This window comes from Budorcas taxicolor, chromosome 18, assembly GCF_023091745.1.
Source record: "Budorcas taxicolor isolate Tak-1 chromosome 18, Takin1.1, whole genome shotgun sequence".
NCBI lineage: Eukaryota > Metazoa > Chordata > Mammalia > Artiodactyla > Bovidae > Budorcas > Budorcas taxicolor.
Window position 1 is genome coordinate 18,196,577 of NC_068927.1, and position 26,304 is coordinate 18,222,880.

At 46.4% G+C, this 26,304-nt stretch overlaps 1 protein-coding gene across 1 annotated transcript in view; it reads right to left on the reverse strand.

Annotated features, from left to right (window-relative positions):
• Positions 1-17,633: 17,633 nt before the first annotated feature.
• Positions 17,634-26,304, reverse strand: part of ABCC12 (ATP binding cassette subfamily C member 12) — a 60,781-nt gene continuing 52,110 nt past the window's right edge. Inside the window, exons 23-29 of the mRNA XM_052656207.1 lie at positions 25,227-25,316; positions 23,401-23,590; positions 22,787-22,946; positions 21,457-21,535; positions 20,406-20,519; positions 17,826-17,990; positions 17,634-17,726 (exon numbers count right to left, since the gene is read on the reverse strand). Coding sequence (XP_052512167.1) covers positions 17,634-17,726; positions 17,826-17,990; positions 20,406-20,519; positions 21,457-21,535; positions 22,787-22,946; positions 23,401-23,590; positions 25,227-25,316 — 891 coding nt within the window. The remainder of the gene's footprint in view (positions 17,727-17,825; positions 17,991-20,405; positions 20,520-21,456; positions 21,536-22,786; positions 22,947-23,400; positions 23,591-25,226; positions 25,317-26,304) is intronic.

The following is a 26,304-nucleotide window of genomic DNA, read 5'->3' on the forward strand; positions in this document are numbered from 1 at the left end:
GTGGGCATTAAACAGCTTCATCTGCTGTTACAGGGCCTGCTTTGAATTCCTGCTCTCCTGTATCAAGGACAGGGTGTGGATTAGGCTAATTCCTAGAGGATTCACACTTTACAAACAAAGAATATTTTGCTGCCTGAGAGGGAACAAACCGTCCTGCCCTCTTCCTACCTGTAAGAAAACAGTACCAATCTCCTTCCAGCTGTGAGATGGAGAGACAAAGACACCCCAGGATTGGGCAATTATGTCAGGAAACTCAACATTTGAGATGAATGGAAAATAGCTAGGGAGGAATTTTTCCAACAACTTGGCTTGAGCAGGATTGAGTCCAGGTCTGAGAGGCATTCAAGCGATGCAGAACCTGCAGTGTTATAAAATAGGATCGTTTTATAGTTGGAAAATCTAAGGTGCGCCCAGCAAAGCACAGGCATTTAACAATGTTAGTGGAAGATGCAGAAGGTGGGAGGAGGGAAATCAACCATGAAATGCTGGGTTGAACCTGTGTTTGGAATCCAGAGCATCACAGAGGCGCAGGGAACCCTTCAAGTTTCAGCAAGGACTGGGAAATGTTACTTTGCCCTAGAAGGACATGGGATGTCCTCTCTGGGACACTCCACAGTGTTCCTGTCCCAGGAAATCTCTGTGATGATCCACAGCAGACAGGAAACTCTGTCTGAACCTGCACACTGATCCTTAGCCTTCCGCTTGGCAATTGCTTCACGTTTGGCATTTGGTGGTCTGTTATATATGTGATGGGATATAATTTTAGAAGAGTATATTCTGAATCTTTCCTGATCCCTACCCAATCTTGAACATTCTGGCTGGGCCGGCTTCCCACCCTCCGAGAAGGGCACTGCTTAGCAGACCAGCTCTTCAGAATTGGAAACACAGAATCTAGAGAAAGGAAAAGGGAGAGAAGCACAAGGAGTCTGGGAGCCAGAGTTTAGAGGGGGAGTTCTCCGGGGTGGCTTGAGAAAAATAAGATCAGAGCTGCTGCAGTGCATGAGCAAGATGGGTGAGAGAGAAAACAGGAACGGGTTAAGAATGGCTGAAGATTTTTGTGCCCTCTTTGGTGTCTGAAAAATGTAAACTAAGCAGAAGAGTGCTTGCTTTGAAATTACTCTTGACTGTGGAGCCTCTTGAGCTCTAAACCCACCTTGGGGCAGGGTTTTGTGGCTCACAGTGTAAAGCACTGCAGAGATACACATCCAGACCCCGAGACTTTAAACACCACTCACCCACACAATGTATGGCTAATGATCAATAAAAAGAGGCATCGGGACTTCCAGGCCAGTTCTCAGCAGAGTGTCAGGAAACCTTTTCTTCCAATCCTGTTCCTCACCGTTTACCAGTTTTTTTCTCGACTTCTGACTTTCCAGTAGTTCTCCCCTTTTTGGCCCGAGCATCCTCCTTGAACTTGAGCACGGAAGTTGACATCCCTGGTGTCGATCCTTGCTGTCCTTAGGGAACAGTTTTTTTCTCTTTCTGGTTCTCTCCTATCCTAGGCCTCCAGCCTGAGCACAGCCCAGCCTTCCTCCAGTCCCTGCTGCTGCTGCTGCTAAGTCACTTCAGTCGTGTCCGACTCTATGCGACCCCGTAGACGGCAGCCTACCAGGCTCCCCCATCCCTGGGATTCTCCAGGCAAGAACACTGGAGTGGGTTGCCATTTCCTTCTCCAATGCACAAAAGTGAAAAGTGAAAGTGAAGTCGCTCAGTCATGTCTGACCCTCAGTGACCCCATGGACTGCAGCCCACCAGGCTTCTCCATCCATGGGATTTTCCAGGCAAGAGTAGTCCTCCAGTCCCTAGACCACCCTCATGCCTGATGCTATCTGGGCTGGCTCTGCATCCCACCACCACTTCTGACGGTGTAGAACATGTCCATTTCCCCTTAAGCCGTACCTTCCCATTTACGTCCTGTCTGCATGGTGTCCTCCCCACTGCCAGGCCTACAGCTCTTACAGAGCAAGGGCTCAACAAGCGTTTGCTGACTCCCAGTCACAGAACCAGCTTTGGTTCTCAGCCTGGGAGAAACATCAACAAGAACAAAGGCATTTGGAATTCACCATGGTGACACATGAGTTAACAGAAATTCCAGAACAGCAGAGAAAGGCTCCTGGATAAATTAGAAATCACAGGAAACAGGATGCTATTTTCTGGCCAATAGCAGTTCACTGGGCCTCCATGACTTTCCCACATTGAGTCATGGTCCTTCTTTGCTCATAAGGATCAGTCCTCTCCTGGCTCAGCTGATTTCTCCCAGCTGGACTGCATTTTTCCCAGGCCCCTAGAATCCTGCCTTGTGTAGCCCTCTCTGCCCCCCACCTCCTCCTCATTAAACCTAGAATCTGGAATCTGATAGAACCCAAACTTCTGTAGGTCTGTGACAGAATCTTGAGTTGTTTTTTAATTAGACTGTATGTTTTTCCTGTTTTTATTTACTTTTTCACATTTTGTTTTGTATCTGCTATGGGGCAAGCCCTCTACTGGGCTCTGGGAATACAGCAGCAGTCCTGACATTAAGCAGTCCCAACACAATGAGGAAGACAGGCAAGAAATTACAAAATGCTGCTGTGATGGGGCTGGTATAATGCACATGTAGAGGAGGGCTGCCCAACCTCACCTCTCCAGGCAGAAGCTAAAATTCCCACCGCTTTTTCTTCATCAGAGGAGGCAGAGGGGCACCACTGTGGGAAAGTCATCAACCTGCACGGCACAGCCTGGGATCCCATTGCCCAGCTCCCAGGAACACAGGAAATTGTGAAGCCTGAAGCCTTTGAAACACTCCTGTTATGTCCATCTGTCCTTGGAAAAGCTGCCCAGATCTGACTGGTCCCCAGCCTTCTTCCCCAGTGTGGTTACCAACACCTCCAAGAGAGCTCCATCTTCAGGCAGGTGCCAGGAGCCCATGGAGCAATGATTCTCCGCTGCACCCCTAAACACCCCTACCTTCCTCTGGTGGAAGCCTGCCCCCAGGGACTCCACTCTGCACACAGCTGCAAAATCAAATTTTATAGCATCATGCTCTTCACGTTCTTAACTTCCAACTTTTCCTCTGCTCTCACCCTCATCCTCCTTTCTGATGCCAGTCTCTTGAATCCTGTTTCAGTTTAGTCAGGTAGCTCATCCTGGGGCTGCTGTCACCAAGGGCTTCCAACAAGTAGCTTTTGGTAACCATTTTCTGTGTCTTCCCACATCCCTGCCCCAACACCTCTGACTGCGCTCTGCATCTTTCTGTTGCTGTTCCTCACTTGGCCTCATTCATGAAAGCCGTTTTAATTTGTTTTTTGCTTGAGTCTCTTAATACAAGGCATTTCCATTCTATTGCCCTCATTAATTTTGTTTGTGCTGCTGACTTCGACCCAGTAGATATACATCAATCCACACATGGTAGCTTTGCAGAAGGGAGAGTGAAGAGGCTCCGCTTAGCGGTTGGAGTCTGCATTGCCTCTGCCGATCTGCATTCTCCACCTAGTGCGGGTGATGGGTTTCTCTTCCCAACTATGAGCTCCTCTCGGCTGCAGCCTCCTTCTGTGTCTTCTCTGCATTAGTGACAGTGCACAGGCCTGCCTGCCTGGCTGGTAAGCCCTCCACTCCCACCTTCTCCCTGTTCGCTCTCCCAGACACTCACAGTCTGGGCAGAGAAAGACCAGAGGCCTCACAGCAGCCCTGTTGCACACAGCTCTGACCACTGCCCCCCACCCCAGGATGGTGGTCCCTCCATCATGTACTGGCCTCCCTCCTCAGCTCAGAAAAAAATCAGGGAAACCTTAAACTCCCTTGGACAATAAGGATATTTCCTGGGGGGTGGGGATGGGGAATAAAGTCATCTGGGTTTGAGCTGAAATGCTGCCTAGCTCATTAGAGGGATGGTGGCTAGCACAGACCTTCTGCTCCTCCTAATGTCAGAGGGAGAGATAAGGGGTTGGAGGGTGAGGGTGAAAATGAGCAGTTCTGAGAGGGTGGGCGGGTGCCATATGCGTTCATGTGTGCCTCTGTGTGTGTGTGTGTGACAGAGTTGCAGGGAGACAGAAACACACCCCTCCGGGGAGCATGGTAGAGTGAAAGAGCTGAGAAGATTAAGCCACCAGACCTCAAGTTGCTTTCAGACAAACTTCTCTTTCCTCTGAGTCCATCTCCCCTGCATTTAGATGAACAGTTGGAACTGTGTGGTTTCCAAAGTTCTTCCAACCCTGAGCTTCCATGTTTCTGTGAATGAACCCTGACGTGAGACTCTATCTGACCATAAGCAATTTATTTCAACTTTTTATGCTTTGGGGTTTTAAAAAAATTCTGTCTGTGTGCTAAGTCACTTCATTTGTGTCCAACTCATTGCCACCCTATGAGCTGTAGCCCACCAGGCTCCTCTGTCCGTGGGATTCTCCAGGCAAGAATACTGGAGTGGGTTGCCATGCCCTCCTCCAGGGGATCTTCCCCACCCAGGGACTGAGCCTGAGTCTCTTAAGTCTCCTGCATTAACAGTCAAGTTTTTTACCACTAGCACCACCTGGGAAGCCTTTTAAAATTCTAAATGAAGAATCATAATTCCAATTCAGGAAACTGTTGTGATGATAAAAGGAGGTTAAAATGTAAAATCATTGGAAAAATTCAATGGTACTTTTAAAATGTAGGATCCTTGAGGAAGTAACTTCATTTCCCTAGGCCCTAGTGAAGCATGGATCCCAACGTTGGGATGACAACATCTGTTATGAGAAGTGAGTGGGGTCATCCCACAAAAGTTGAAAAACAGGATTTGGCACATGACAGGCTCTAAACAAATCTGTTCTTAGTTCTGTGCTTCAAGATGCTTATGGAACAGTATAATAGTGCAGGGGACCCCCTGGGATTGACTTGTAGGAGGAGGCTTTGTGCAGGGCAGGCCTGGGCCTGAAAGGACTTCTGGCTCCCCACCTAGCCTTCTTGTGAAGGTCCTTCTCCCCATTCAAGGCATGACACAGTATGGCTCTTCCAGAGTGGGAAAATTTGGGTATTTTGTGTCAACACCCCGTCAACAGCAAAGCCTCAACAGGCACTGTGCTATCCAAAAGAGATTAGAAACACCCAGGGCACATGGTAACATCTTCCCCATCTCTCAGGTCTTTCTTCTGCATTGGCTTCATTCTCAGGCAGACACTCTCCCTGGGATATCAAAACTGACATCTGGAAGCAGGAAGTTAAAGAGGTCTGTGGCTCCCTCACCTCCATTCAAGGAGAGTTCCCGGCTTCCCCCTTGAAAAAGTGAAAGTGTTAGTCATTCATTCATATCCAACTCTTTGTGATCCCATGGACTGTAGCCTGCCAGGCTCCTCTGTCCGTGGAATTCTCCAAGCAAAGGTACTGGAATGGATTTGCCTTTCCTTTCTTCAGGGGATCTTCCCAACTCAGAGATCAAACCCGGGTCTCCTGCATTGCAGGCAGATTCTTTACTGTCTGACCCACCTCAGTTCTAGCTAAAGTCCTGGGTTTGACTCTCACTGAGCTGGCCTGGGGTCATGTGCCCATCCTAGACCTCTCATAACACCACAGAGGTGTAACTCACTGGTTGGCCCACCCTGAGACACAGTTGGTGAGTCCGCATCATCTGAACTGCCCAGGACCTGGGTTAAGAATAAAGTGGGTAGTGGTCCCCCAAGAAGTGCTGCGATCTTGGAAATGATGGGTTTGGATTTGAGTTGAGATTTCCTTGATCTTCTGTCTCAGGTAGGCTTTCCCAGAAACAGACCCAGAGATAAGGATTTATATGAGAGTCATTTATCAAGGAAGACTATACTGGCCTTCCCTGGTGGCTCAGTGATAAAGAACTCAGCTATCAGAGCAGGAGATATGGGTTCAGTCCCTGGGTCAGGAAGGTCCCCTGGAGAAGGAAATGGGTACCCACTCCAGTATTCTTGCCCGGAGAATCCCATGGACTGAGGAGCCTGGCGGGCTACAGTACACAGGGTCATGAAGAGTCAGACATGACTGGGCAACTGAGCACACACACACACAGTTTATCAAGGAAGTGCCCCCAGGGAACATCTGTAAGGGCAGAGGGGAAGCAGGACAACGAAGAGGAGAGGTCAGATTCTGGCCATGTCCTGGGCAGGCTCCCTGATCCCACAGGGGACCCTGCCAGCGTAAGTTTCACTTCCAGAGAGCCCCACCCTGAGACTAGGGGGCTGGCCTCTGATCAGTTCAGAGCTTCCTTTAACCTGGAAGACTGTAAACTTCCAGGCTCTTCCGCATTTCCTTGTGTGAACTCAGTGACTCCAGCAGCCCAGGGTGGTTCTGGGGAGAAGAGGAAATGGTAGAGCCCTCGGGAAGCAAGAGCTGGCTGGAGCATCCCCTGACCAGAGGGATCCAGGCAAGTCACTGACAGCGCTTCCTAGAAGGCCAGGGTCCAGGCTCGTTTTTCTCCCTTCACGCCATGCCCTCCACTTTGTCAGTCCAGATAGTAACATGTTGCCTTCACTGAGAATGAGGACACTTGGCTCTAAAATTCCTACGTCAGAGAACATTGAGGAGTTTGATTAGTGTTGAAGCACCATAATGACCACTTACCAAAGAAGCCCTGCGGTTGCCAAGCTAAGTGTGCGCTCTGCACAGAGCAGTCTCATCATTTCCTAAATGATCCTGCTGTGCAGATCACCTCAGACTTACCCACCGCAGAAGCAAAGAGACATGAAGTAGAAACGGGTGTGCCAGAGGAAACTTGGCTTCCCTTCTACCACGTGCCGGGGAGAGAGCTTCCAGTGAGCGGGCAGCCTGCTCGTTACTGGCTGGTGAATGTGAGCCTTGCATGTCACTGGCAGTTTGTCCTCAGGACACGCCTCCTGCCCTGGGGAGGGGGTGATGTGGTGGAACCAAACCACTCTGTCCCCCATGGCTTGTTGGCTCCACGGCAGTGGGATTGTCCAAGGCCTGCTCTCCCTGGCCAGACTCCCTGGATTGCTAATGAGCTATTTCCAGCAACTGCCCTAATTGTTTCCACAACAAACTGTTCTCCACCACCAATTATATCCCAGCCGTTGGTGGTCTCCAACTGTGTTTGGAGATGCAGACTGTGAAGTACCTGACAATTTTTCAACCAGTCCTCAACCCTAGTTAGGCAGTCAACTGCCGTCATCCGACAAGGTGAACGCTCACCTCGTGTTTGAATGACTTTCCCAACCAGAAACACCCTTCCCAATTCCCCGCCTTCACGGACCCTCCATGTCCTGCCGGGCCTGTTAATCGTTCTCACCTCTTCTGACATTCATTTACATCCTCCTTTTTATAGAGAAAGTGAAAGTGTTCGTCTCTCAGTCTTTTGCGACTCCTTGTAACCCTATGCACCATAGCCCGCCATGCTTCTGTCCATGGGATATATTTTCGGGCAAGAATACTGGAGTGGGTTGCCATTTCCTCCTCCAGGGGATCTTCTTGACCCAGGGATTGAACTCACTTCTACATCTCCTGCCTTGCAGGTGGATTCTTTACCACTGAGCCCTTGGTACAAATTTCTCACTAAAAGAAACGCAAGGCCAATGTGTGTTACTTGCTCAATCGTGTCTGACTCTTTGCCACCCGCTGGGGTGTAGCCCACCAGGCTCCTCCGTCCATGGGATTCTGAGTTGCCGTTTCCTTCTCCAGGGGATGTTCCTGACCCACAGATTGAACTCGAGTCTCCTACATTGCAGGCAGATTCTTTACCATCTGAGCCACTAGGGAAGCCTTCACACTTACTAGGTTGGCCTTTAAAAGGAATGAAATTCTGGCACATGGCTTGGAGACAGTACGCCAAAAGAAATGGTCCAGTCACAAAAAGACAAACACTGCATAGATCTGCTCCCATGAGGTGTCCAGAGTAGTCAAATTCATGGAGACAGAAAGTAGAATAGTGATTACCAGGGGCTGGGGGAGGGTGGAGTTGGGGGTATTATTAATGGGTATGGAGTTTCGGTTTGGAAGGATGAATAAGATCTGAGGCTGTGTGGGTGGGGATGGTTGCATAACAATGTAAATGTATTTAATGCTACTGAATTGTTCCCTTGAAAATGGTTAAAGTGGTAGATTTTACATTATATATACTCTAACATGATACAAATATTTTAAGGAAATATAAAACAATTGCCATAAACCAAATTTGCCAGAGGCTCCTGGAGCTGAGGGTAAAGATCAGCCTGGCTGCCTCCGTGCTTCATGCTGAAACCGTGGCAACAACCTGGGTCTGGCCCTTTAATGCCAGTCCCACAGAGGAAAAGTCTTTCAGCAGAAGCTGTGAACATGCACACTGGGAAGTCAGGCAGACCCTCTCTGTGGAAATCAGCATGTATTTGAAAGTTTTAGTGCCCGATTTAGCCTCACCCAGAGGTGACCTTCTACACAGGGCCAAAAGAAAAGTGATTTCTTTGATCGTCCATCTGACCACAAAATGACCTCCTGTGCTTTTCAATTCATTTTAAATCACACTGTTCTGGCCAAAGTGATTCTACCTCTTAGCAAAGAATATTTCACATTTTGACCAGTAATTCTGGGCCAATTTCAGACTTGTTCACTTGAATAGCAAGAATAAAATTTGTGAGTTCTTTCTGGATCTTTCTGATCTCAGGCAGCAGGGAAGGAAATAGCCGTAAGTGGCATGAGCCTAGGGCAGAAGATGAGAATTGGAAAGTCCTCCTTGCTTAGATGTGAACTAGTGCCCATTTGGACCACATCCAAGGTTAGAGGAAGACTGGTGTGACTCCAGGGCAGGGACCTGAATTCGCTTTCCTTGGGTCAGATTCAGCGTCTTCCCAAAAAGAAAGACCTCATTTTCTTCTGCGTCGTTTATGACGTTTTTGGCTGCAAGCAATGGCACCCCACTCCAGTACTCTTGCCTGGAAAATCCCATGGATGGACAAGCCTGGTAGGCTTCAGTCCATGGGGTCGCTAAGAGTCGGGCACGACTGAGCGACTTCACTTTCACTTTTCACTTTCATGCATTGGAGAAGGAAATGGCAACCCACTCCAGTGTTCTTGCCTGGAGAATCCCAGGGACAGAGGAGCCTCGTGGGCTGCCGCCTATGGGGTTGCACAGGGTCAGACACTACTGAAGCGACTTAGCAGCAGCAGCAGCAGCAGCAACAGCAACTCATCTCTAGGGAGAATTCAGCCTCTGACATGACGAAGAGGAGGGGATGACTGCAGGGTCAGCAAACCAGCTGCTCAGTGTCATAAGCAAAGACTTATTCTCTGTCCATCTCTCCACTTCCTCCGCGGGCACAAGATGGCTGCTGCAGCTCCAGACGCCATGCACACACCAGGCCATGGGAGAGAATAATTTCCAGAACCCAGCCCCCCCAGCTGACTTTTCATTGGCCTGAATTGCATCACACACCAATGCGTAAACCAGGAGTCGGCAAACTTTTTCTGTAAAGGGCCAAGAGAATAAATATTTCTGGCTTTGAAGACATGTGTTTGGTTGTACACAGCTCTACCATAAAGCAGCCATCAATAACGCATTAACAAACGACTGTGGCTCTGTTACGAAAACACTTTATTGATAAAAACCAACTGGACTTTCCTGGTGGTCCAGTGGTTAAGACTTCATGCTTCCACGGCAGGGTGCATGAGTTTGATTCCTAGTCAGGGAAACTAAAATCCTGCTTGCCACATGGCAAGGCAAAAAAAACCCTTAAAAAACAAGCAAGTTGGATTTGGCCTATGGGCTGTAGTTTACCCATCCATGCTCTAGATCGACCATTCTGAAACATATCACAAGCAATTTGTTATTTTATAATAATACTTGTAAGCGGCTTATTCTATTTTTTGCTGGCATCTAACAAAAAATATTGGAGAAGTTCTAATTCATAACATTGAATGTATGAGCATCTAATAGGCATTTTAACAGAACACAGCAAAACTGGGACACCAAATGAAGTAAAAATTTCAAAGAATTTCTTACGTTCTAATGAGCACCAAAGTAGACATTAAGGGAAGACTCAGAGTTCAGTTAAACCTTGTTCTGTACTTGCTTTGTAGCTTACTTTACAAATTAACATTTGCAAAACATCTAGGGCTCACTATAATCCCCTCGGAAGTCCAAATTCTATGCCCTAGAAGCTATTTTCATATCTCCTTTTTATTCTTCCTGTATTGAAAGTCAAGACTGAAAAGAACTCAGTCCAAACCCCCAAATTTTATAGATGAAGGAATGGAGGCTCAAAAAGGACAAGCTACTTTCCCCAGATCACACAGCCACACAGTGCCAAAATTAAGACCCAAAGCCAGGCTGTGTTAGGTTGTAATCTTGTTCAAAATATCTGCTGCCCCTCCCAAGAGGTGGAATCTACAAACTCCTGCAAGGAAAAATTTGACAAATGCCTTGGTGTGCCCGTCCCTGGAGCCAGAGTACATAACCCACCTCCTTGCTGAACTCCAGAGTGGCCAAGTGACTTGCTGTCCATGAAGTGTGGTGAAGTGGGCACATGGCCCTTCTGATTACTCCTCCAGCCTGGGCTACAGGGGGAAGAAGATAAGTAGCACTAATACAGCTGACCTGTGATAGACTTGCCATGTGCATGTGAAATAAACCCCCGAAATGTGAGGCTGTTTGTTACAACAGCTTAACTGAGCCTACTCCTGACCAATACACAGGCTTTACAGCTCTGAACACTGGGCTCTTCCTCACCTGGAGAGTCTCAGGTTTCCAGTGGTGCTACTCAGAACTGTTGTTGCCCAGGCACTCAGTCATGTCCAACTCTGTGACCCCCATGGACAGCAGCACCTCAGGCTTCCTTGTCCTTCACTGTCTCCCGGAGTTTGCTCAAACTCATATCCATTGAGTCAGTGATGCCAACCTACCATCTAATCCTCTGTCATCTGCTTCTCCTCCTGCCTTCAATCTTTCCCAGCATCAGGGTCTTTTCAAATGAGTCAATTCTTCATATCAGGCGGCCAATGTATCGGAGCTTCAGCTTCAGCATCAATCCTTCCAATGAATATCTAGGGTTGATTTTGTCAAGGATTGACCGGTTTAATATCCTTGCAGTCCAATGGACTCTCAAGAGTCTTCTCCAACACCACAGTTCATAAGCATCAATTCTTTGGCACTCAGCCTTCTTTATGGTACAATTCTCACATCCATACATGACTACTGGAAAAACCATAGCTTTGAGTATTCTGAACTTTGTTGGCAAAGCGATGCCTCTGCTTTTTGATATGCTGTCTAAGTTTGTCATAGCTTTCCTCCCAAGCAGTAAGCGTCTTTTAATTTCATGGCTGTAGTCACTATCTGCAGTGATTTTGGAGCCCAAGAAAAGAAAGTCTTTCACTGTTTCCATTGTTTACACATCTATTTGCCATGAAGATATAGGACCAGGTGCCATAATCTTGGTTTTTTGAAAGCTGTGTTTTAAGTCAACTTTTTCACTCTGCTTTTTCATCTTCATTAAGATCTCTAGTTCTTCTTTGCTTTCTGCCATTACTGTGATATCATTCGCATATCAGAGGCTATTGATATTTCTCCTGGCAATCGTGATTCCAGCTTGAACTTCATCAAGCCAGGCATTTTGCAGATGTACTCTGCATAGAATTTAAACAAACAGGGTGACAATGTACAGCCCTGACATACTCCTTTCCAAGTTTTGAACCAGTCGATTTTTCTATGTCTGGTTCTAACTGTTGCTTCTTGACCTGCACACAGGTTTCTCAAGAGGCAGGTAAGGTGGTCTGGTATTCTTAGTTCTTGAATATTTTTCACAGTTTGTTGTGATCCATACAGTCATAGGCTTTAGCATAGTCAATGAGGCATAAATAGAGGTTTTTCTGGAAATCCCTTATTTTTTCTATGATCCAATGGATGTTGGTAATTTGGTCTCTGATTCCTCTGCTTACAAGCTCTAAAATCCAGCTTGTATATCTGGAAGTTCTTGGTTCATGTACTGTTGAAGCCTGTTTTGAAGGATTTTGAGAATTACCTTGCTAGCATTTGAAATGAGTGCAATTGAGTGGTAGTTGGAGCATTCTTTGGCATTTCCCTTCTTTGGAATTGGAAAGAAAACTATTAACTTTTCCAGTCCTGTGGCCACTGTTGAGGTTTTCAAATTTGCTGGCATACTGAATACAGAACTTTTACAGCATCATCATTTAGGATTTGAAGTAGCTCAGCTGGAATTCCATCATCTCCACTAGCTTTGTTTGTACTAATGCTTCTTAAGGCCCACTTAACTTCACACTCTAGGATGTCTGGCTCTAGGTAAGTGATCACACCATCGTGGTTATCAAGGCATTAAGACCTTTTCTGTACAGGTCTTCTGTGTATTCTTTCCACCTCTTCTTGATGTTTCCTGCTTCTGTTAGGTACATACAATTTCTGTCCTTTATTGTGCCCATCTTTCCATGAAATGTTCCCTTGATATCTCTAATTTTCTTGAAGGGATCTCTATTCTTTTCCATTCTATTGCTTTTCTCTATTTCTTTGCATTTTTCACTTAAGAAGGCTTTCCTATCTCTTCTTGCTTTTCTTTGGAATTCTGCATTCAGATAGGTATATCTTTCCTTTTCTTCTCTGACTTTCACTTCTATTCTTTTCTCAGCTTTTTGTAAGCCCTCCACAGACAACCGTTTTGCCTTGTGTTTCTTTTTCTTGGGGATGGTTTTGATCACCACTTCCTGTATAATGTTATGAACCTCTGTCCATAGTTCTTCAGACACTCATCTATCAGATCTAACCCCTTGAATCTAATTGTCACTTCCACTATACAATCATAAGGGATTTGATTTAGGTCTTACCTGAATGGCCTAGTGGTTTTCCCAACTTTCTTCAATTTAAGTCTGAATTTTGAAATAAGGAGTTCATGATCATGATCTGAGCCATAGTGAGCTTCTGGTCCTGTTTTTACTGACTGTATAGAGCTTCTTCATCTTTGGCTGCAAAGAAAATAATCAATCTGATTTCAGTCTTGATCATTTGGTGATGTCCATGTGTAGAGTCATTTCTTGTGTTGTTGGAAGAAGGTGTTTGCTATGACCAGTTTCTTCTCTTGGCAAAACTCTGTTAGCCTTTGCCCTGCTTCATTTTGTACTCCAAGGCCAAACTTGCCTGTTACTCCAGGTATCTCTTGACTTCCTACTTTGGCATTCCAGTCCCCTATGGTGAAAAGGACATCTTTCGGGGGTGTGAGTTCTAGTAGTTTTGTAGGCCTTCACTGAACTCAACCTCATCTTCTTTGACATTACTGGTCGGGGCATAGACCTGGATTACTGTGATATTGAATGGTTCGCCTTGGAAATGAACAGAGATCATTCAGTCATTTTTGAGATTGCACCCAAGTACTGCATTTCGGACTCTTTTGTTGACTGTGAAGGCTACTCCATTTCTTCTAAGGGATTCCTGCCCACAGTAGTAGACATAATGGTCATCTGAATTAAATTCACCCATTCCAATCCATTTTAGTTCATTGATTCCTAAAATGTCGATGTTCACTCTTGCCGTCTGTTTGACCACTTTGAATTACCTTGATTCTTGAACCTAACATTCCAGGTTCCTATGCAATATTGTTCTTTAAGCATCAGGCTTTGCTTTCACCACCAGACGCATCCATAACTGAGCGTTGTTTCTGGTTTGGCTCAGCCTCTTCATTCCTTATGGAGCTATTTCTCTACTCTTCTTCAGCAGCATATTGAATACCTATTGACCGGGGGGGTTCATCTTTCAGTGTCATATCTTTTTGATTTTTCATTCTGTTCGTGGGGTTCTCAAAGCAAGAATACTGAAGTGGTTTGCCATTCCCTTCTCCAGTGAACCTCGTTTTGTCAGAACTCTCCACCATGACGCGTCCGTCTTGGGTGGCCCTACACCGTGTGGCCCATAGTTTCATTGAGTTACACAGAGCAGTTAGAACTGGACATGGAACAACAGACTGGTTTCAAATAGGAAAAGGAGTACTTCAAGACCATGATCAGTAAATCTTTAATCCAATTTTCTGCTGATGAGTGGGGCTGTGCTCCCTCTCTATAGTTTGGGCTCAGGTCAGACTATCATGGGGTAATGGAAACTCCTCCAAAAGGACTTATGCCGAGCCTCCCAGGATCACTGCTCCCAGTGCCCCTGACCCCACAGCAATCCACTGTGGGCCCGCACATCTGGCAGAGACTCCCAAACACTCACAGGCGAGTCTGGCTCAGTCTCCTGTGGGGTCACTGCTCTTTTCTCATGGATCCTTGTGCACTAGGATTCGTTTGTGCCCTTCAAGTGCCTCTGTTTCCCCAGTCCTGTGGAACTTCTATGATCCCACTGACCGTCAATGTCAGATTCCCTGGGGATGCTCAGTCCCTTTGCTGGATCCCCAGGTGGGAAAGTCTGTTGTGGTGCCTAGAACTTTCGCAACAGTGCAAGAACTTCTTGGTATAGTTGTTTTCCAGTTTGTGGGTCACCCACCTGGCTGCTCTGTGGTGGGGCTAGTGGCAATCTCTTCCGAAAGGGTTTATGCCACAGGCTGTGTGTGAGGAGCACACATTCCAGCGTCAGTCTGCCTGGGTTCAGATTTCAGCTGTGTGATGGGCCAGGGGCTCTTTGTGCCTCAGCGTCCTCATCAGTAACATAGAGATCAGTACCTTCTCTACAGTGATCTGGTGAGGATTCAACGAACTAATCTGTGTTGTAAGGACTATAACCCACCTCATTTGATGGCTCTTTGCTTTGTTGCAGTTTGTACACACTGAGTGTTTTACAAACCAAAGGTTTATGCCAACCCTGCATCGAGCAAGTCTATCGGTACCACTTATCCGACAGCATCTGCTCTCTTCTTGTATCTTTGCCACATTTTGGTAATTCTCACAATGTTTCAAACTTTTCATTATTGTTGTATTTCTTATGGTGACCTGTGATCTGTGATCTTTAACGCTAATAAAAGAATAATAATGATGCCAATAAAAAAATAATTCACTGAAGGCTCAGATAACAGCATTTTTTTTAGCAATAAAGTATTTTTTAATTAAGATATGTATGTTGCTTTTTAGACAAACTCTTCACACTTAGTGGACTACAGTATAGTATAGCAAATATAAATTTCACACACCGGGAAACCCTCCCCAAAACTGTCTGACTCACGTGTTTGCAATATTTGCTTTATTGCTGTGATCTGGAACCAAACCTGCAGTATCTCTGGGAGGTCTGCGTATACTGGCTAAACATTGGTTATTATTATTCTACATTCTGTCCTCCTGGCTGATGTTTCGACAACAGTAGGGGTTGAGAGGTGAGGGCTCTCTGAGACTGCTCCATGTCGTTGCATATGCAAACAACAGTCTTCCCACCAGAAGTCAGTCTCTGCTGTGTGCCATGCTGACAACCATCATTGTCCCTGCTCAGGGCCAGGGGAAGGGACAGGAAGGGCTCTTGTGGAGAGATTACATGCAGGGTCCTAGAGTCAGACTGGCTAGAGTTCAATCCCTGCCTCTGTTTTTCCCTTCTTATACATCTACAGCTCAGTTAGTAACCTGAATGAGCCTCAGTTTCCACCTCTGTAAAATGGGAATAATAAAAGTGTCCATCTCGTGGAGTGGGGTGAAGATTCAGTGAAATTATTCATGTAAAAATGCTTACCACAGTGCCTGGCACATGGCAGAGGCTCACTAGGTGTCAGGCTGGTATTCTAGTCTAGATGGTACCAGCCAAGGGAAGTGTGGGCAGAAGCAAGTGGTAGGAGGTGAGTCATCTTTCAGTGCGCCTGAACAAGCCACAGGGATCTTTGTAGCCTTGGTTCCCCTCTGCCTTCCTGAGATCATAGCCTGATTGTCTGGCTAGTGCTGAGTTGGTAGAAAACAAAGCATCCTCCCCGCATCGCGCAGCTGGCATGGATTCCCATGACCAGCACAAACTGCCTGGTCTGCTTGTCACATGGGGGACTCACTGGACATCCGTCAAGGTGAAGGCTACACTCAGCATGAGGCAGCTGCCCAGTGCACGTGGGTTTAATGACCCCAGATCAAGGTCACATACCATGATGGAGGGAGAATCAGATTGGGGCAGTGGAGCATTCTAAGATACACTGTGCCCTTTCACAGTGGAGATCCAAACGGCATGGAGCTACCCACAAAAGGAGCCCCCTCACTCGTAGACTTTTCAGCCACATCGTTTTTGCTGTGTACCCTTTATGCTGTGGCAGAGTTGCTGCCCAGCTACCTTAGCCAGGGCCTTGAGGCTCACCAGATGGGGAGCTCTACCTGCAGCTGGTTGTACTTACTTCACCTCCTGTCCTGCAGATACCTGCCCAGGCCTGGTCAGAGAGCTGGAGAGTGACTTGTTGAAGGCACATCCCACAAGCCTAGCTTTTGAAATGCTAGCCCATAGCTTGTCTGCCCTAAATCTTAGTCTCTCCAGGTTAAACCCTCAACATGCAAATATACCCAAGGAGTAGGGAGATGAGGGGTACCTGCCAGGATGAGTTCCTCATGGTGTCAAGCACTCATGTCACTCATTTTTGACTACTATGTGCCAGGCTTGTCTTCCTCATTGTTTGGAAGGGTAGGGTGCGGTACGGGACCAAGATTAAGAAGGGTTTGGGGTGGGGAGTTCATGGACCATGGCTGCCCCATGCCACATCTAGCGCTCAGCCTGGGGGCCGGGAGGAGGGTCCAGGAAACCTCACCGAAACACCGCCAGGGACTTCAGTCCTAAGGAAGAAGAAGCAGACAGACTATGGAAAATACTGTAGAAGAACCCTTTGGATTTCCTCTTTTTTTTTTTTTTTTTCCCTATCAAATGTTATTGTGAATTAGCAGCACTCACTCCTGAGCCACTGGGACTATGTCTTTACAGCCTCCGTTGTAGCAAACCTTAAGGCTGGAAAGAAAAGCCTTTTATTTGAGAAACGCTGTGGGGGTTTATTACTGAGTCGATGTTGAAAGCAAAGGGAGTCTGTGAGAGGAAATAGTACAAAGACTAGAATATCTTCAGCAAAATAATTGCAAGGCAACATTTCAGGGTAGTTTAATTTCCTACTGCATTTTAATGACCAATACAGAAGATATAAAAATGTCGTTTACAGACAAACTCCAACATTTTGTTTCCCTGGTTGTTCTAATAGATCAAATGGGACATACAATATGATTTCTCTTTTTTTTAATTTTTTCACCAAACACTGTAATCAATCTTTCAAGCTATAGATCTGTGTAGTTACCTCTTGTCACACACTCAAAATAGATGTGAATAGGAAGTGGGAAGAAAACTCTTCTTTTTCCTTCTGATAACCAGGCAGGAAACCTTTACAAAGTACATCCTTAGGCATTTTCCCATTCTGTTCGTAACCTTTTTGGAAGTTACAATGTTTTCATTCCCAGGCTCTGAGGTGCACTGATGAGAACACAGGAAGGATGATGAGGGATTTAGGAATTGAGGGTCAATTTTCTAATCCATGAGCTTCTTCTGCCTCTGCTCATCACTGAGAGCCAGGCCCGAGCCCTCCAGGAGGCATGTGCTGGGCAAAGCAGGGAAGCAACCTCCACCCCGGCTCTTCCTGTGTTCCGGGCTCTGGGACAGGGCAGGGCAGGGCAGGGTGGGGCGGGGTGGGGGGCGGGATGGTGGACCAGATCTAACCCCTGAGATGACAGCCCCTGCCCTCATAGGCGCATCTGACTCGGCTCACACAGCCTCCTCTTCCTCTAAAATCCACTGATGGCGTCCTTTGGAACTCTTATATTCGGACTTTGTTTTCTGCAGCTAGTAACATCGCAAACGCAGAACCTGGCTTCTCAGCAAGGACTTCAGGCTTATCAAACTCGACTACCTGAAAGTCAGAGAAGAGCTGAAATTGTCAGAAGAAAGCTACCCACCACAGAGCCCAAACCACTGAAACCTCTGGAGAGGTGACACCAACTTTCTGTACCTTCCCGTTCTCCAGGACCAGGACACGGTCACAGTTGAGCACTGTGTTGAGCCGGTGGGCAATGGTCAACACAGTGCAGTCTCTGAAGGCGTCTTTGATGGTGTTCTGAACAAGGGTGTCCGTCTTAGAGTCCATGGAGGCAGTGGCTTCATCCAGGAGAATGATCTGTTGAGGAAGGAATGTTGTGAATGTCACACCAAGCCAAAGCTGTACCTAGAGGGAAACTTACAGTCTTACTTCGCTCAATTCATTAAAAAGGAAGAAGAGGAAGGGCTGAAAAGTTAAGGAGCTACGTATCCATCTCAGAAAGTTAGAAAAAAGAGCAAGAGAAAAAAGTCTTGTCACACAATCTTTATCTTTCTCAGAGGGAATTGACTTGCAGGAGTAACATTCTTTACTTACCTTTTTATAAATGGTTTATTCTAATCCCACAAACTAGCAGGAAGAGGTGCCCCATGATCTTTATCTACTGCGCTTATGAGTCAGCATGAGGCATAACAACAGCACTTGTATTAATTTCCGGTTTCTGCTGTAACAGTCACACAAATCAGAGGCTCAAAACAACACAGGCTATCTTACACTTACTTCTGGAGGTCAGAAGTCCTAAAGCCAAGGTCGTGTCGGCACTGCATTCCTTCTGCAGGCTCAGAAGGAGAAATGTTTTTCTTGCCTTTTTCAGCTTCTAGAGGTCGTCTGCCTTCCTTAGCTCGTGACCCCCTCCTGGTATCACTCTAACCTCTACTTCCATCGTCACTTTCTTTCTGACTCTCTCGCCTCTCTCTTGCAAAGACTTGTGTAATTACACTGGGCCCACCAAGGTAATCCAGTGTAATCTCCCATCTCAAGATCCTTGACTTAATCACATTTGCAAAACCTTTTCCCCAGGTAAGGTAACACGTTCACAGATTCTGAGTATCAGGACATGAGCATCTTTGGTGGCGGGGTGGTGGGGGGCCATTATTATGCCTGCCACAGTTGCTGCTGCTGCTGCTGCTGCTAAGTCGCTTCAGTCGTGTCCGACTCTGTGCGACCCCATAGACGGCAGCCCACCAGGCTCCCCCGTCCCTGGGATTCTCCAGGCAAGAACACTGGAGTGGGTTGCCATTTCCTTCTCCAATGCATGAAAGTGAAAAGTGAAAGTGAAGTCGCTCAGTCGTGTCCCACTCTTCGAGACCCCATGGACTGTAGCCCACCAGCCTCCTCCATCCATGGGATTTTCCAGGCAAGAGTACTGGAGTGGGGTGCAATTGCCTTCTCCGGCCTGCCACAGTACTGGTTTGCAAATCAGAGGACTTGATCAGCTCAGCTCTAACTCTGCTTGACTTTGGCTAAATTATATAACTTCCCCAAGCCTCTATTTCATTGTCTGTGAAAGGGGGTTACACCTTATTATGTATATAAAATGCAAGGACAACCCATCAACCACTCAGCACCGTGTAGGGCCACAGTCAGCAGTGAACGTATATTGGCCCCCTTCCCTGCCATTAGCACGCTAGAGAGCCCATGTGATGGGTTACGCTTTGATCGGGGTTCAGAGGACATGATTTCTTTTTTTTTTTCACTTCAAATTATTGATTTTATTATAAAGTTAAAAATCTACCAAAATATTCTTTAATATAGTAAATAAAAACCGTGTCAATTACCATGTCTAAGACTGTTCACCTATACCTATCACAGTTTTGAAGTATATCATAAATACAACTTGATGGTTTAGTCACTTAAGTTGTGTCTGACTCTTGCGACCTCATGGACTGCAGCCCACCAGGCTCCTCTCCAGGCAAGAATACTGGAGTGGATTGCCATTTCCTTCTTCAGAGGATCCTCTGGACTCAGGGATCGAACCCAGGTCTTCTGCATTGTAGGCAGATTCTTTACCACTGAGCCACCAGGGAAGCCCAAATACAACTTAACATTATGGAAAAGACTGAATTTCTTATGGCAGAATTTTCTCTGGATCACTGAATTTAATTGAAAGATTGTAACAAACTTAAAGACACAGAATATACTTACAATTATCTACCTAATGTTTAAATACCTTCTTAAGAGTGGACAAAATAGGCAACCACTTATTTGTTTTCATGGTATTTTTAAAAGTCTGGTTGATTGGAGAATGGGATTTCTAAAGCAGCAGCAATCCTTTCCTTGAAATCAGTAAGCAAAGATGACTAAGTCACTAAGAAAAATGAGTATAATTTTATAGTCCTCATAGACTGGCATACTGAAGCCCTTTTTCAGTATCCTGAGTACTGTTTATCAGGCCTCAGAATTGTTCAGGGACAAAGGAGAAATGTTGAGCGGCTGATTTCTCAAACCCAAACCACTTAGGAGGACAGAAAGAATACGTAAGCAAGCCCTCCTGGGGAAAGGCCCAGGGGAGGCAGGTGCTATTGCTGTAAATAGCTGTTATTTTTCAATTTTTGCCCTTCACAACTTTGTCTTGAGAAAAGTGATCGGTTTTTAAATGGACCAATTCCTCTCTCTTTGCTGAAAGACGACCACGTGGCTCTATCCCCTGGATTGAGCGGCGCTGCAGGGAATATCAAAAATTTGACCGATCCATTTTTCATGCTGCTTCCTCACTTTTGAATCACGGAGAAGCGCTCGGGCCATACACAGCAGCTGACGTTCCCCTACTGAGAAGTTTTCTCCATTTTCTGTGACTTCTGCCTGCAGTTTTTCCGGGAGTTTCATTATCTGTGAAACACAGAGAATGCCATATCTATACTGACGATCTATAACATTGTCCTGCATCCGCTATACCGATGGCCCCCTTCTCTTGCATTTATCAGCTGGCTTTATTTTACTGCAGAAAAGAAAGCTCAAAACAACAATCATTTCAATATTGCGAACAGGCACCAGGGAGAGACCAAGGAGTAGGCAGACGTTAATAATTTAAAATCACAGCGTGATTCACAGAACCCCGTAGACACCTTGCCAAAGCAGTACAAGTGATGCACAGACGGCTCCAGAGAAACGCAGACAACTGTAAACGGCTTTCAGCGTCCCTGTTTCCACGGATAAAATAGAGACGGGATGGGTGTTTTCTGGTCATCAAGGAAAGGTAAGACAGGGTCTGATTTATTTAGCATTTTAAGTCAAAGCGGCTTTGCGAGATGCTCACCTTGGTCCCAAGTCCTGGGGGAAAATTCCCTCTGGGCTGCAGAGGTGCCCACGCTCGCCTGCTGACCCAGCTTCAGCTCATACAGGACAGGGCCACGTCTCACAGATGGTTCATTCCATACCACACCCCTCACCTTCCCAGAGCTCATCTGTTTCCATAAGCAAATGGGGCTACTGGCACTTCCTCTGCTCTGGAGTCAGATGGCCTTCAGTTCAAGTCTCCATTCTGCCACTCATACCTTGCTTCCCTGAGTCTTAACTGCCGCATCTCTAAAAGCGAGGGTAGGAGTACCAACCTCAGAGGGTTGTAATCAGGACCAACTGAGATACTGCAGGTAGAGCTCTTGACTCTATTTAGGCCATTGAACTGGCCTAATAAATAGTCTATTGCAACCTTTAACTAGGAGTGATGTGGTGCCAGCAAACATCTAGCCAAATGTAAACCCGGACCAGGTATTTGGGGCACTGGGGCTAGGAAATGGACACATCCCGGACAGCCCCAGCGACCTACTGTGTCTCTCATGAACGTTCTCTCCAGAACCTGCCAGAGCATCTCATCACTGTGACTCTCAAATGGGTCCAAGTTGTATCTGCAGTGAAGGAAAGGAGAAGAAGATGAATTTCTGAGGATGAGCGGATGGAAGAGCATATTTTCCACAGCACGAGGGGAAGAGCAGAGGTGGTAAGTGATGATGCCGCGGCAACAAGGGCAGTGCTTAGCCTGGGACAGTGGTCCATGGAATATAAACCTCAGGCCAAGAGACCGCAGACCCATGACTCTCGGATGGAGCAGAGACCACACCAAGGTAGGCAGACCACCGCCAAGCGAGGCACCAAGGAAACACATTCAGTCCTCTTGGTGGCTGTGTGCAGAACAGCAGGTCTGACCTCGTGCAAAGTCTTGGCAGTGTGAGAGGGAGCAAGCAATTCCACTTGCTGGTGCGTTCACTCTGCCTTGAGAGGCAAAGCTTTGTCAGCAGCTTCAGGGCCTCGCAGAGGGTGAGCGTCTCATGTGCAGGGTGTGAGTCTGGTGTTTCAAGACACGGAATGTCCTTCTTTTCACACAACTCTCAATATAGCCCCCTACTTCAGCTGGAACTCAGTCAGGGAAAGGTCCCTCTTGTTAGAGGGACAGCCGCTGCACTGGGCTAAGTGAGAAACTGTGATTTTCCCCTTGTGCCTTGCCAAAAGATCTTGAACCCTGTAGAGGTTGCAATGGCCCTACTTTTCTTGTACTTGAGCAGCTTCTGTTCACTTCTCTCTCTCTTTTAATATTTATTTGTTCATTTGGCTGTGTCAGGACTTCTCTCTAGTTGTGGCTCACAGGCCCCAGAGCAAGTGGGCTTAGTTGCTCTGCAGCGTGTGGGATCTTAGTTCCCCAACCAGGGATGTAACCTAAGTCCCCTGCATTGCAAGACAGAATCTTAACCGCTGGACCACCAGGTGAGTGCCTCTGTTCACTTCTTAGTGGGAGTAAATTGACGTGCTTCCAAAGGATGGCTACATATGTAGAATAACCATTTATTGTATTGTGCAAACTGGGGTAATTTAGGGAGTGGCCATGGCTAAACCTGATAGGATGCTGGACAGGCATCCCAGAGTCAACCGGGATGTCTGCTCACCCTGCACATAGCATCTTGCTTATTTGCAGTGCAGTTTATAAAACACAGGTTTCAGGGCCTTGGTCCTCAGCTCCCCCAGTGCTTGTGAACATCTCAGGACATGACTTCCCTCAGATAGAACAACCCCAGGCCAGCCACTATGTGACAACTTCTCAAAGCTCTTGTTACTCTGATTTCACTACCCAAAAACAGGGATGCACAGCAATCAAAAACAGCTACCTTACTGTACCTACAAACAGGACAGGATCCTGGGGGATCACAGTCAGCTTGGTTCTGAGGTCTTCCAAATCAACAGTGCAGATATCCACGCCATCAATGAGGATCGTGCCACCAGCAGGCTCCACCAGACGAAACAAGGCCATTCCTAAGGATGACTTGCCTGGGACAATAAATGAGGAAGCAGCAAATATCACATAAGTTTGCATTGCATCATATCTGAGTAGCTGTCTAATCAAGTGAATTTTTAATGCAATGAAAATGGCTCTGTACAGATGAGTGTACAGACAGAAGTCCCACTCTGCAGGGGTGATTGGCTGCCCTAACACGATTACCCTGCCCGTCCCTGCAGGGCTGTTAGCGTGTGACTCATCCTCTGGGCCTTGTCTCACCAGAATGATTCTCACTTAATTAATTCAAAAACTGATGTGTGTTTACTTCCAACTGCATACACACCCAATCAACCTGAAATCCCAATTTACAATAAAGACATTTCAGGAAAACAACAGCCAATCCGCCACACACACACATCACCCTCTGGTGTGATATAACTAGCACACCCAGTGGAAATGCAAATAAAACAGCCTGCAAAAGACACAATCAGAGCTTGTCCTCACCAGAACCTGTTCTTCCAACGATCCCAACTGTCTGCCCACTTTGGATGTTCAAGTTCAGCCCGTTGAGAACAAGGGGAGAATCGTCTCTGTATCTCATCTGATAGTCTCTGAATGTTATCTCCCCGTGGCTGGGCCAGTCGTGGGGACAGGTCCCCACCTTGAGGCGGTGAGTACATTCGGGAACACAGGTCTGAAAAGCAGAATAACAAATGGCAGGTTAATAGTCATTTGCTTTTCCATTCATTTCACTCATTCATTCACATATTCATTCACACAGTTCTAGGTACTGGTATTCATGATGGTGAACTAGATCAATAAGGATACTGCAGAAACTCACATTGCAAGGGGAATTCAGATAATAAAACAAGAAAAGAAGTGAGAAATAAGACAATTAAACAGACTATTGCTGGAGAATACAGAGTATGTGTGGTCAAAGGGGTAGAAGTGAAAGGAACAGTGTTGAGGAAGGCATCTGTGAGGATGTGACGTTCAAGCCGAGACCTGGAGTGCTGAGACAATGCCAACTATGAGAAGATTCATCCCAGACAGAGAGCTGCTAGTGCAAAGGCCCTGAGGCCAGAACAATCTTGAGGACTTTGAGAAATAGAAAGAGAAGTTGTACGGCCAGGGCTTAGTGAATAGAGGGATGAATGAATACAAGGAGCAGGGCATACTGGTCCTTGTGAGCCTCGGCACGTGTCAGCATTGTGAGCAATCCAGACCAAGCCTTGAGAGATTTGCAGAATTCAGCCAGACACAGTTTCATTATCTGCAAGACTCACTGTGGTGTTAGAAGTAGGAAGCACAGCATGTCAAGTTCAGAGTTACAGGGAAAAGGAATTAAAGTTTCCTAAGAGCCCAAGAAATGCAAAGTCTAATTAAGCAGTGAAGCAACGTGACTGCATTACAAGACTAACCCCTCCTCTGAATTATAAAGTCCCTGTTAACCAGGGAGAAATAAGGCTCCCATGATCCCCATTAGGGTGGCTGACCAGCTCAAATTGCTGGACGATAGGCAACCACAATTAGCTGAGAAAATAATAGTATTCCTAGACAGTGAGTATTTTTAACCCCTAGAAGATTTAGAATTAGTAATAATAGTATTTAAGAGAAGCAAAATTATAATGGTAATATTTTTAGTTTATGAACTCTGCATACTTGGTGTTTTAACTATTCATAATGTTAATAACATTCAGACTGTGATTCTAAGTTAAAATGTATAATTGAATAACTTATCTTAACATGGTTTTAGGTTTTAAAACTTACTGTTTATATACTGCATTGGGATTGTTAGGAGAACTTAAAGCTCTCCATATTTATAAGTTTAATTTATTAGATTTATATAACCTCAGGAAGGTTTGTTTGTTGAATCAGATTATCGAGGTACTTAAAAAGGAAACGGAATGCATTAAATTTTAAAATGCAGTTTAAAATGTTTTAAAGTGTTTAATTAAGTTTGCAAATGGGGCCAAATGCTGTTCAAAGGCCCTTAAAAGTGACTGCTTGAATTGGCGAGACTGCTTTTCAAAGAACAGCAAGATTTGTAAGGGGAACAGAAAAAGCTTTTAAAGAAGAGTTAGACTAGTTCTTTTTTTTTAATTTAGTCAGTCAAATATTAATTTTTAGAAACTAAAGTAAGCCACTGAATTCTCTTTTCTGGGTACAGAAACCCCTTGAGGAAATATTTTTAAAAAGAACCTTTCCCTCAGCATTAAGGACTTCAGACTATATAAATACAGATTTTAAGAAAATCCACGCGGGAAAAGGAGCAAATGCCTAAGTTCTGCCAGAGTTAACTGGCTGCTCCTCTGACCCCAATTTCTTACCGAAATGTACTCCCTGAGCAGCTCCACGGAGGTGAACTTGGCCTGGGTCTCGGTCCCCGTTCGCACGCACACTTGGAGCAGCCCGCTTAGCTGTGGAGGGGGAACAAGCGACCGCAGTCAGAGCCCTTTCCACCTTCAGGGGCAGCTGTGAATCACCCTCCGGCCTCACTCAGGACCACACAAAAATAGGCCTCCACTCCCAGCCAAGGGTCCAGATGTAAAGACACTCCTGTTGGGCTGTTTTGCCTTAAACACTTCCTTTGTATGTAGAAACAAATGGTAATTACATCCTCCCTGGCACGCCAGATGGTCAGAGTCAACCCACCACAGCATCGCTCCGGCACAGATCTCTTGGTTGGAGCGGCAGGGAATTCCTGTAAGCAGAAATTCTCCACGGGGCCTCTGCACTGCTGGGTGCCCACCCCTTGAAGCCATTTTGTGGGCTCCTGCACCTCTGTGCCCTCCCCGATTACCCCGCCTGCAGCCGGAAAGCCCTAGTCACCACAGGTGGCAGAAGAGGAAGAAAACCATCAAGCCCATCAGCCTGCTTGAGAGAATCTAGCCTTAGACCATGGCCTGCTAAGGACACCCGCCTTAGGGCAGGATCCCCCAGAAGCCAACCCTGAGATTCGAGGGCAGGAGTGTACTGGGCAGGTTGGATGGTGGTTCCCCCACAGATATGCCCTACCCAAATCCCTGGCCCTTCAGCCTGAAGCTCTCTTCCCTCCATCTTCCCTTGGCTCCTTCTTTGTCAAGTTCAGATATCAGCCTGCAAGTCACCTCCTGGCAGAGACCTTCCTTGACTCTATGGGCTCTCATGCAGCTTCCCCTCTGACAGCCAGTTACCCTGCTTCATTATCTTCATAACAGTTCAACACTTTCTGAAGTCTTATTTATTTACTTGCACACTCATTTATCCCATCCCACTAGAATGTAAGCTCATGAGTGCACGGACTTGCCCAGCTTGTTCACAGCTGAACCCACAGCAGCCGGCATGGTTCCAGCTCCTGGCAGGTGCTCAGTGGACACCTGGTGAGTGAGTGAACGAACTCTGCTCTTGAGAAAGGCACATACATTT